This window comes from Rhyacophila brunnea, unplaced genomic scaffold, assembly GCF_057557595.1.
Source record: "Rhyacophila brunnea isolate RB1 unplaced genomic scaffold, BYU_Rbru_1.0 scaffold_9, whole genome shotgun sequence".
NCBI classification, from domain to species: Eukaryota; Metazoa; Arthropoda; class Insecta; order Trichoptera; family Rhyacophilidae; genus Rhyacophila; species Rhyacophila brunnea.
In genome coordinates this window covers 27358322-27371131 of record NW_028233361.1, presented here as the reverse complement: position 1 = coordinate 27371131, position 12810 = coordinate 27358322, and the positions used below count along the sequence as shown (strand labels likewise).

Below are 12810 nucleotides of genomic sequence, written 5' to 3'. Positions count from 1 at the left end.
TTAAAAATAGCGTGATTATCGAAAACTGCATTACCATTAGCGAAATGAAAAACGAGTAAAAATGAAAATCACACGGGGTAGATGATAAATATTGTCTTTATTTAATTTACTAGAGATATTATCATTCTATTTTACAACGTTTTTCTTAGCTCGTATTCTTATTTGTCCGGTGGTTCTTTGTCCGGTACAAATCTTGCAATCGATTTTTAACTAACTTCCCGACTAGCTAGACATTTGAAACTTTTAAAATATATCAAAACACGATGCCAACGCATTTTTTAAATACTTTTTGCCATCTTTAAGTAGAATTGAGTTCATTCATTTTCAGTTAATTCTGTTTTGTATGAAAAGTTATTTCGACACCATTATTGGTTGCTAGGGGGTTCTGGGGTCCTAGCAATACGTGCGTTACTATGGAAATCAATATGACATGTCAAAATGACATTTCAGTATTATTTCTATCAGTAATATTTTTTTTTTCATCGTTTAAGCTAGTCAAGTCAAGTCAAGTTTATATGATTCAACAGAAAATTTAAAAACGTTGTATATAAAAAGTTCTTTTTATCTTGTAATTATTTAAATGTATCAATATACCTACATACTCAGTAGAATTACATTTTATAGTGGTAAATATATAAATGCATTTTTATTCGATAATCATTAATTGGTAATATAAACAGATTTTACTAGAAAAATGTGAAATTAATTCGCGTATTTCAATGCTGTTTTTTGATTTAACAAATTAAAAAAAAATATTCTGGATATTGTCGATATTTCGATATGTCTTGACATCTGCAACCTTTCAGGATGCTATAAACATGTCTGAATAAAAGATTTTAGAACCACACTTCCTTGTCCAGAGACGAAGCTGCACGGGACTGGTATAACACCATGCACTGTATTGTGGAAAGAGATTTAGAAAGTAAAAATAAATAGTTGCTAATAAGGTGTGAATTGAGTTGCTCTGTTGTCATTTATCTTTAGTGACATGAAGTGTCTTCTGTACCCTGTACTGAATCTCTGGCGAAACAGAGGAGTCAGGAGTTGAAAGTGATGAATCTAAGGAGGGATCGAAATTATTCCGTCCTCCATATGACGCAGCAAACTTTTTAAATGCCTCAAAGTTGACCTTGGTTGATACCAAGTTAGCGTGAACAATTATTGGGACCACGTGCAGGAAAGAATCTTTTTCATTCTGAAATTAATACCTAACTAAGTACCAGTTTTAAAACTTTAAATAGTTGTCGTTTGTCTCCGTCTTCGCATACAAGAAAAAAGCACTGTCAACGATTATGGTATGACACCGGAAATAGCTAGCAACTTTGTTATTTTAAACACATTAGCTAAAAGTATTTTGATATTAGGTGTTTCCCGAATGTAGAAGTATAAAGTACATAACTAAAGTTATATCACTAATAGCAATGAAAAATACAATTAAAATCTACATTTCCATCAGCATCTTGAACGTTGAACTTTTGTCGAAATAAAGATGAAAGAATTTCCCATTTATGCAGGAACTTTTATGGTGCCATTTTCTGAGGCGATATGCAGTTTTGCGAAACCATTTTCCATTGGATTGGATAAAGCGGTCGCCCCAATCGCGTATTTTCTCAAGCAGTAACCAGAGGCGCCTTGGGGCCAATTTATTTATCAACCCTTTCTCTGTTATGACACTCTAATACTCACAAATGGACCGAAGTGCGGACACCAGTCACTGCAAATGTCATAATTTATTCACTCTTATATGAGCAACAGTTTACCTGTAGAACCTCAGCAATATGATACCCTTTTTTTTTTTAAAACCATGTCCGATCCTAATAGAATCATATGGGCCTCCACAGAGTAGAGGTTTGTATTAACAGATTTTGTTTTTACAGGAAATGGATGTCAGCCACTTGCTCAATCTATTAGGTACATACCCTGACTCACACACAAATTGAAAATCAATATGTGTACTTGCCAGACCCAGGATTCGAACCTGGGACCCACGGCGTGATAGTCCAACGCTTAAGCCACACGGCCACCGTGTAAAATATATATTATACTTATTATTAAAACACAATTTTCAAAGACTGCTGGAACATACATATTAAAAAATAAATTTTTGTTTATAGAATCTAACATTTTAAAATCTTATACTGGTGTTAGAGAACAGCAACAATAGAGAGAGAATAAATACATTTGGTTTCCTGTCGGGGTCGATTGTACAAAATGTTTAAAACAACTGGTTTAAAGGAAGCAGATGAGCAATGACATTAATATGGACGGAGCATCTGGAAAAAATAATGACACTCACTTTTTTGTCGGGTCTGCCGAATGGCATAATCTGTTCTAACGCCATTACAATAAAGGTGATATTGCTATAAATTCCCAATACTTGTTGTCGGGTCTGCCGAATGGTTCGGTTCGAACGGGTTCGCTCAAATGAACATTGACACTAGAAACACTGTTCTAACGCCATTACAATAAAGGTCATATTGCTATAAATTCCCGATGCGTGATATCGCATATTGGAAATTGCGTGACGTCGACTTTAACACGTGCGAATATCGATATGCACGAATTTACTTGCTAGCTACGGTATTGAGCGCGTTGTCCATTAATAATGTCATTGCAGATAAGTCATTAAATAGATCAAAGATGGATTATATGCTATGCTGGCGATACAGTACTACTGACGGATAATGCCGAAGACCTTCAATGTTTACCAGTGGCGAAGGATGGAAGTAGACTGTTAAGATTCGACATAAATAATGCACACTAATCTTTGTTTGTTAAGTATACGTATTTGTTTTCATTGAACTAAGACTGTAAATTGCAGATAGTGTTGGTTAGTTTTTAAAATTCGATTAAACCCTGCGTAAACCAAGCCATAGCCAAGCAATAGCTAAACAATAATCTAATGGATTCAAGCTCTGTACCCATTTGAGTATGGAATGGAGATACTCAAATGAAATAGTACAGAGCTTGAATCCATTAAAATTTAAATTCAAATTTTATCAAGTGCCTTCAGTCGATAGTATTAATATTAAACTATAATCGTCTATCTAGAAAATATTTTTTATCTGTCATGTTTTGGTTAAGCAGGGGTTGATGAATTAAAAAAACACCATCTGTAATATCAATATGTATTATTAATTATTAATTCAACGAAAACAATTAAGTATCACTGAAAAAGTGTGCACTATTGTTTTCGAATCGCCCATAGCATACGACACTATTATTGCAGTAACCATGTTTAAATACTTAGGACGCTGAAGACGCACATGGGAGTAATGACCAGGCGGCCGATCGATGTATTTAACGTGCATTTTAAAGGTGCTAATTAAAATCTCATTATACAGTCAGCAGCGAATGAGTTAATGAAATCACTTCAGATATTGATATATTCCACTTACGTGAGGGTGAATTTAGGTGGACGTTGTTTTATAAGTTTTTAAGATAGGGTGTGCTTCCATCTAATTTTATTTTGTTACTTATTTTATTTATTTTCTTATTTTATTTCTTATTTTATTACTTATTCTCTGTATTTTTATTTTTAAAAATTATTAACACTTATTTTATGTCATGTCGTGAACGTTTTGAATTTATAATTTGTTATGTTCATTATATGTAAAATAAATAAATTTAATTTGATTTGATTAAAAACTAAACGGTTTAATTGATTTTAAAAACTAACCAGCACCATATGCAATTTGTATTCTTAGTTCAATGAAAATAAATAAGTATGACTGACAAATGCACCATTTATGTCGATTTTAACAGCCTACCTCCAACCCTCGTCACTGGGCGATACAGTGCTACTGACGGATAATGCCGAAGACCTTCAATGTTTACAGACCAAAGTGAATAATATAATCAAGACATGTGAATGAGATACCGCATTATGACATAAACCATACAGAAAGATAACCCTTTGTAACATAATGAAATAAAGGGTGGAATAATAATATTATTAATAAATGAGATACTCACGACACGACTGGAATTCGTCCTCCCCCTTGTCGCAGTCCTTCTGGTAGTTGCAGACGGAAAGCGCGGGAATGCATTTTCCCTCGGGGCACTTGAACTTGCCCACCGGACATATGATGTCGCCTGAAAACCAAAGACAATTGAAGGAATTAGTAATGTTTAAACTATGCTCAATATAACATTAATTTGCATCTGTAATAGATATATAACTATTTAAAATTCGATAGAATGATTGTATAAAGTTCTAAATCAAAAGTGCTGTTTGGAAATGATATTTGATTATATATTATATTATCTAACTATAGTTTTATAGTAATTTTGAATCGGTTGATAATGTCCCATGGAAGAGGACGAAAGCGGTCCGTATTAATATTAAATTTTGTGGGATAAGTATGTGCTAATTGTATTTTATTTTAATTATTACAATGTCTTTCTACTTTCAAGAATTAACAGTTGGTTAGATGTAAATTTACGTATGTAGTTCATCGTGAGCTGTCGTATCAGGTTAAGATGACCTATAGCATTAAAATTTAAAAAAAAATATCGCGTTGCTCGTGAAGCATTTCACTGTAAAGTAAGTTGTATGCACGTTACATAACCATTTAGATGCGATTTTGGTTTGTATACCTTATTATCAGATACTTACGACCACCTGCTTTGCTAATATGAATTCTGAATCAGTCGGGAATCTATTTAAATAATTTTTAATTTAATACTTACCAATTTTATTTTGTCATTTTCTTGTATTCCAGCGGTTTTTACGTAAGTTTTTATTTTATCATGAATTTGATCTCAATGCTATACGGCCATTTATTTCAGATACAACAGATCCTGGTGAACGACAAACTGCATACGTACCATTTTCTTAACAGACTAATAGTTAACGGTGTTAACACCATTAAATATATTTATTTGATTTAATCATTACAACTTCATAGCATCACAGAGTAAACTATTTCATAAAATAAGGTTATTTATTGTTTACATACATAGTGTGTCAAAATATATCGTATGTACTTAAATACCATTATAGTGCACACGTGACATTTCAAATGGGAATGATATTGATCGAAATCAACAATTATTAATTTCAATAGGTTACATTCCAAAGTTAACACCTCATACGAAGTGAAAGGTCAAGTATTTTGACACAGCTTACAACCCGCGTCAGAGTTGATTTAAAAATAAAGGTGGTTTGTATCATAACATCGATCGTTGGTTGGCGGTACCTGGTAACTAACGAAATGACTAATGCCAGCGCTCCATTGGCGAGCCAAAAGTCCGACGACAATAAGTCTTCAGATTTTTCTACGTTCTGCTACTGGCCAACAGACGTTCAACGAAACGAGTATATAATTAATTTGACGAGTAAAACAGTCGACTTTGACAGCATAGATAATATACGTATATCTGACAGTTAAATCGTGATGGCGTTAAATGATACCGACGTTTTATGTTTTTTGGGTTATTAGGTGGCAGATAATGTAATAACGAAGCAAAGGGTACACAAATACTGGGTGAAACATTGGATAAGGAAACGAACGACATTATCCCACACAAATTTAATACGAGAATTGCGTTTGCAACCGAGCGATTTCCGCAATTATTTGCGAATGTCGGAGGATGTATACACAGAACTGTATAATTTGGTCTCCCCATTTATTAAAAAAAAAAATACTATGATGAGGGAAGCTATTTCTCCTCATGATAGATTATGTGCAACCCTGCGATTTTTGGCTGCCGGCGGAATATTCACTGACTTGCATTATAGAACTGCGATTGGAAGACAAACTCTGGGCAAGATAATTCCCGAAACTTGCCAAGTCATCATTGACGTTTTGAAAGGAGAATATTTCAAGGTGTGTATTATATTATACGTCATCTAATAAAGTTGGGCAAATTTACAAATATATCATTAACAAGTAGACATTGGTTGGTCTTATAAAGTGAACGTTTAGTGGATTGTTTTACCTATATAAATCATAGACGGCAACATCATAAGAATGGCAGACAAGATGCATTTGAGATAGGTATATATATAGTCACAAATAAGGCCATCGTTGACATGCTAAATATTCAATAGACCATTAGAATGCTGTACCTAGCCAGGACTCTCCATATAGGCTGTAAGCAAGCTGCTTAATTATTCCTGTTGAATGTATTGTAATACTAGTCATATTCTTCGAAAAGCAAGCATGGAATTTGATTTCTAAATGAGGCCACATAATAATATAGGTTTGCTAACATAGCTCAAATACTTACCATTTGTTGTATCGCTTAAGCTAAGGTTTATAGGCATAAAAACAAACAAAAAAACAAATATTTTTACAAGATATTTATTCATACAAAAAACATTAATTTATTATACCGGCTTTTGTACATTTTTGCTTAATATACGATAAACTGGTTGAGTATGAACAGTAGTTGCTGGCATTATTTTGTCACTTTGTCCCATAAAGGCAACTTCATGCATCAGCTTCTCGGCCAGCAATCTTTGTCCCTGTGACATCGATCGTAGTTTCATGGCCATCATTTTGCCAAAAACATCAAATTCATCTTCAGTCTTGCTTAGTTTGTCGGTGATTAATTCTAACACTTTGTTGGCGCTATCATTCGATTTTTTTCGTTTGAACGATGGGGGTTCTGGTGCTCTATTGAGATTCGACCTTGGAGTAGTCGACAACGTGGATGTTGAAGGCGAATATTCTATCTGTAAATAAAATGTTGATTATTTTTTGTTGCAGTTCCCTGACACGCACGAAGAAATGGAGACGATTGCAGAAGAATTTAATAGTAAATGGCAATTTCCAAATTGCCTGGGCGCAGTTGATGGGAAACACATTGCAATCGTGCCACCTGCAGGCGCCGGCTCCCACTTTTATAATTACAAACATTTCCACAGCATTGTTTTGATGGCGATTGCAAATGCTAATTATGAATTTATTTATGTTGATGTTGGAACAAATGGACGTATTTCTGATGGAGGCGTACTGAGAAAATCTGATTTTTTCAAACGTTTAGACGAAGGCAGATTAAAAATACCTGCACCAAAAAAACCTACTGCTAATTCTGATGCACTGCCATTTGTTTATATTGGCGATGAAGCCTTTGCATTACGTAACGATTTCATAAAGCCGTATTCACAAAGGCAATTAAATCACAGTAAAAGAATATATAATTATCGGACATGCAGAGCCAGGCGAATTATAGAAAATGTTTTTGGCATTTTAGCTGCTAGATTCCGCATTTTTCAAGCTCCAATAAACATGAAAATTGAAAATATCAATACAGTTGTATTGGCTTGCTGTGTGCTGCACAACTTTCTTCGTCGCAAATCAACACATACTTATACTCCTTCTCATGACCTTGATAGGGAAAATCCTGAGACAGGTTTAATAGAGCTCGGACTGAGGTCACAGGACACCTTAGCGCCTTTGGAAGCAACGACTAATCGGAACTCGACTGCCAATGCTAAGAAAGCGCGAGGAGATTTCGAAAAATATTTTAATACTACCGGGGCTGTCACATGGCAAGAAAGTATGATAAGCAATAGATAAATTAAACCAATGTAACAATTTAGTTAAAATGTTTTACCTCAATACAATCTTCGTTGTTTAACGAGTTGGAGTAACTCTCATCAGGAGACATGTTTTCCAAATCGTCCACCATGCTGGATATTGAGCTCGATTCTGTATAACAAAATGTAAATTGTTAAAATACAACATAATACTCAAACTTGTTTTTTATTATCTCTCCCCTAAGTACCCATTCCTTCATACGGTTAATATTGATATTGGTATAATTGGTGTAATCCAGTATATCGGGTATTTTCAAAATGTGTTTTCCGCTGTATTCCTCATAACCAAACTGTACCATTAATTTTGATTGATGATTGACGATTTATTGATTGTCTCTGAAGGAACCTAACTCGAGCGATTTTTGATTTTATGATCATTTCTTTTCTTCTTCTTTCGACCATGTCCGATCATAATATGGACCTCCACGGAGTGGAGGTTTGTATTGACAGATTTTGTTTTTACGAGAAATGGATGTCAGCCACTTGCTCAACATATTAGGTCCATACTCTGACTCATACACAAATTGAAATTCAATGTGTACTTGTCAGACCCAGGATTTGAACCTGGGACCCGACCACGACTCAATAAGCCGCGCTTCCACCGCCATGATCGTACCTATATATTATTATTTCTTACCTACCTCAGCAAAGAATAAATAATTTTATTGTGACTAGAAATGATTCATAGCTGTATGTTTTAATTGCTTAATAGTAGCTAATCTAATGCGATGTCACTTTCAGAGCTAGGTACGACAATTTCATAATCTGCACGTGTATAATAAATAGCTTTAAAGCATTCCTACGTACCTTCCATTTGGTCGTTCAAGAACTCCAAATTTTTATAGTACCACAGTTTGGGTAGATAAACTGCGTCTGTGCCGGCTCCGCTTCGATATGATGTCCTTACTTTATTTCTCTCCTTTCTGTAACCCGACCTCAATGTCTGTATTTTCTTTTTAACATCGTCGACCCTTGCCTGCGGCTCCACCTTGATTAAAATCTCCAAAAGTTCCGCATACGCCAAGGACTTGGCATCACGATTCTTGTATAGTGGGCTGGTCGTCTTCCACAACGATGGGTTGTCTTTAAAACAACTAATAAAATCTTCCAAGAAACTTTTCGAATGCGCTCGTAGATCTACCATTGTTGTTATCGATGTGAGATGTCCGAACACTTTGAATGACAGTTAAAATAATGATGGCGCTGTCGTCCGTCGGCATAGATATAAATAATGTGACGGTAAAGCGTGGTGAACGTACGAATTTCAGCGGCTCGGCGAGTAAAATATCAAACATGTTTGAAATCCAACGAGCCTGGTCTGCGGATTAAAAAGTCCGCAGACCTGGGGTGCTCCACGCGAAAAAAAAGTCCGAAGACTGTAAATCGTCTGACTTGCGTGCCAATGGAGCGCCGGCATAAAATCTAAACACACTTGTTTCACGTCACGTAGGGTAAGTATATCAATACTCAAAGGGGTTGAAAACCCTTCGAATATATTGAATTTATGCTGTAGATATTAACTACAATATTATAATGTTACCACAGTTTTGTTAAATGTCGATGATTCCTGAAATTATGTAAAATTTATACTTAGTACGTACTGTAATTCAAATTTATTTATTTACATTTTTAAATGATTTATTATGAAGAAAATACTTGTAATATATATATTATATTCTTGTTCACACTACAACAAGCCATGCGGCCCAATTACAGTAGTATAGTAGAACAGTAGTAGAATGAGTTTTAATTTGTAGCGCGTATAAGCAGGACAAAATACGTAGCCAAATATATGTACTTACTCGTAGATATCTTATAATTTTAAGACTACAGTAAATATATAAAAATACGTACAGGAAAGGCATTGTGGTCTGGTGGCACATTTCATGGTTCATGGTCTAACTAATAATAATAATACTGATCAGGACCAGTTTCGTCCGCTTAGACTTATCATTAAAATATATTGTTACGATTTTTTAAACAACATTTTAATGATACTTATATGTAATAAGTAGATTAATGTGGTATAGTTAGAGGTAGTTTTACGAATTTAGTAATAAAATGGTCAAGATTAAGCCAATGAACAAAAAAATGTGAAAATCGATGTGGTCATCGAATTGACATCAATAAAAAGAATAAGTACACCATTTAATCATTGCATAATAATAAAAGCGAAATGATCATATCGATGCCAGCACCCTTTGACAATGTCGTACAACTGGGGTGAAAACATTCATCTAGGTGTGTGCGTATTTTTGTTGTGGAAACGCAGCGCGGCCGTCTCTAGCGGTCTATGAATAATTCAATCGACCCCTACGTAATGGAAAACGTTGGGACGCCGAAAACATTGGCGGTCGCTAACAACTGTGTTTAAGAATATCTCGAAAAGGCACGTACATACATCAAACATATTGCATGAAAATATATGCGTATAAAAAAATCTAATAAAACGTATATGTCTTTTCATTTTTTTGCCTCCGTTACCGACGATGACAATCTTTGCAATGAAATTGAAATCCGCATCTGAACTATTTAGCCTAGTTACAGTTGCATTGACATCAACGCTGCTCAATGCGTATGTGCTACCTGTACAGCTGTCATCATCAGGGGCGCGACAACCCGGTGTGGGACCTGGCCTCATCTAACAGCTCCCTCCACCTGTCCCTATCCAGTGTGGCCCCTTTGAAATTTGGTATCCCCAGAATACGGCAGTCACTGGCAGCTCCATCCAACCAGCGAATCTTTGGCCTCCCTCTTCTTCTACGTCCTATTGGATTGCTGGACATCACTCTCTTTGCCGGTTCATTGTCATTCATACGGTGCACATGACCTAGCCATCGCAGTCTCCCAATCTTAATTGATTGAACTGCGTTGCAATCTTCGTACAGCCCGTAGAGCTCAGCATTATATATTCTCCTCCAATTGGTACCATCCCTGATCGGTCCATATATACGGCGGAGGATTTTTCTTTCAAAGATGTTCAGGGCTCGTTCATTTCGCAGAGTTAATGTCCAGGTTTCCGATGCGTAGGTGAGCACTGGCTTTACAAGTGTCTTGTAAAGAGTGCTTTTAGTTCGGCGAGATAGTATGCGGGACTTAAAATGTCTTAATAGGCCAAAGTAGCATTTATTCGCAGACATGATTCTCTTGTTGATTTCTTCTGTAATATCATTACATTGTACAGCTGTAAGGTGTTATAATTAACAAGGCCAAAACTAGCGATTTTTGAGCTTTAAGAATTGCATTGAATCTTATGCGCTGGCTAGACGGCGGCGATTTGCCTGTGCGGTATAGTTTGTGCAAAAAATACGAAACACTTTTACGGCGCTTTTCGGTTTGCGCGAGCTACTGTTTTCCCGTCCACACACACGGGCTTCCCGATACAAACCGGTTTGCGCAGGTAAGCTTGTAGTAAAGCATGACCGTCTAGCCGGCGCTTTAGGCATACACTGGTATGACCACGTTACAAATACGAGTTCGTGTGGACTAATAAATACGTAAGAAGAATCTATTTTAAAACCCGAACTGTAAAAAAAAATGATTTCCACTTAAGGTGCATATTTTTTACGTGGATTAGTTGTCGGTCATTCGTATAAACTACTTGATATTTTTGCTCTGAATTAAACTTTAAAAGAATAAGTTGACAGATTGCCAGATTCGGGATTCGAGCTCACAACAAATTATATTCCAAAATAAATGCTACAAAAGTAAAATAATTTAAATAAATTAAAACCCTCCATGTCAAGAAATACCTATAATTAAAATGGTTATTTTAAGTACTATTATGGCTCGATGACATTGAGCTACTTTACAAGCTACACGCCAGCAAATTTACAATCTGATTGTAAACTCACCCAGTGTCATCATCGAACTAGCTAACAATCAGATTGTAAACAATCTGCCGAGAAAAGTTGAAAGCAGGACTACTTTACACTTTACTACAAAAAATGACGGTTTCTACTCGCTAGCTTGTTGGCTTCTGAGCTAGTGGAAAGTTTTGTGTGTCATCATCACAATCGCACTAGGTGACTCGCCGGCTTTTAAACTCGCTGACAAGCAGCTTTTAAAGTAGTTCAATGTCATCGACGCATTAGTAGGTATACTTGCTAGTTGCTACTATGAAATTAAATTAACTTGTCAAAGATAAAAATGGTAGTATGTCTCCTCTGTTCACCAGTGTCGCCGTCATGGATTCTCACTCATTAAATACGTAATAAAATAAAGACTTTTTAAATATGGGTTTATCGGAAATTCTTCGGGTATCATTGAACAAAGAATTCACAACGATGTGTTACTGTCTAAAGAATGTGTTTAAAAATCTTATTAATTGTGAAGATTCAAAAACACTGGCGTTGTGTCTACGACAGTTCAATAGTTGGCAACTTCGTTCTAAATAATGTGACGTTCTTTTATTTCATATTTCAAATATTACCACCTTTCTTTTGTTTTTTTTTTTATCTTGTCACTATTATTTGACAAATATTCAAGTACCTGGCAATAAGGTAATCTCTAACATGTAATAAAGGAATATTGAATAGTACTCGTATATTATAATATGATGTGATAATATGATCTTCGTTCAAAAAACTTTAAATAAATAAGAAGAATTGGAATCAATATAAGATAAGTTTAACAAAATTTTAAATACAAACTTTTGTCAGGCAATGCGCGTTAATACCGATTGTCAAATCGATTAGGTACTTACAATATTACCGTAGAAAGTACCTAGCAGTGGCTAAACTGTGTGTTTAAGATAGGCAGGCTGTGGTAGATAACTGAAAATAAGTCCTAAGACAACTATATTCACACTACTCGAATTTGATTTTTTTCTATATTCATTTTACTGAACAGAAAATATTATAGTTTACCTTTGTGAAATGTGTGTAAAAAAAATACACCATTGTATACATAGCGGTATTAAATAAGTTGTATTAGGCTTAAATACATACAGATTCACGTCACGTGATAGTAAGACATTAGTTGAGACGTTGTGTGTATTTTACAATACGTGTGTAATCGCACATATGTGCTGTTTGCGTGAAATGTACTAAATTAGTTGAAGCCTATATGTTAAATTATGTTGGTGACGTAGCTGCATACGAATAAGCCGGTTCTTACATCTAAATTCGCCTCGTCTGGCGCACAGTCATAAATCAAACCTTCCAAGAACGGCGATCCGGTGTTGTATATGAAGATCGCGCAGATCTACCTAGCGACAGTCGCATGTAACCTTCGAAACGTATAGATAGTTAGATGCAACG

At 35.3% G+C, this 12810-nt stretch overlaps 2 protein-coding genes across 2 annotated transcripts in view; both read right to left on the bottom strand.

The window, feature by feature from the left end:
- The window catches only part of mgl (low-density lipoprotein receptor-related protein megalin), a 625899-nt gene that overhangs the window by 112212 nt on the left and 500877 nt on the right, over positions 1-12810 (bottom strand). Inside the window, exon 3 of the mRNA XM_085959678.1 lies at positions 3976-4095. Coding sequence (XP_085815804.1) covers positions 3976-4095 — 120 coding nt within the window. The remainder of the gene's footprint in view (positions 1-3975; positions 4096-12810) is intronic.
- Positions 6300-8642, bottom strand: LOC147063467 (uncharacterized). Its single transcript, XM_085959733.1, has 3 exons — positions 8357-8642; positions 7567-7661; positions 6300-6682 (listed from the first exon to the last, which is right to left on the bottom strand). Exons 1-3 carry the CDS (start codon positions 8361-8363, stop codon positions 6335-6337), a joined length of 450 nt encoding a protein of 149 aa, XP_085815859.1. The 5' UTR covers positions 8364-8642; the 3' UTR covers positions 6300-6334.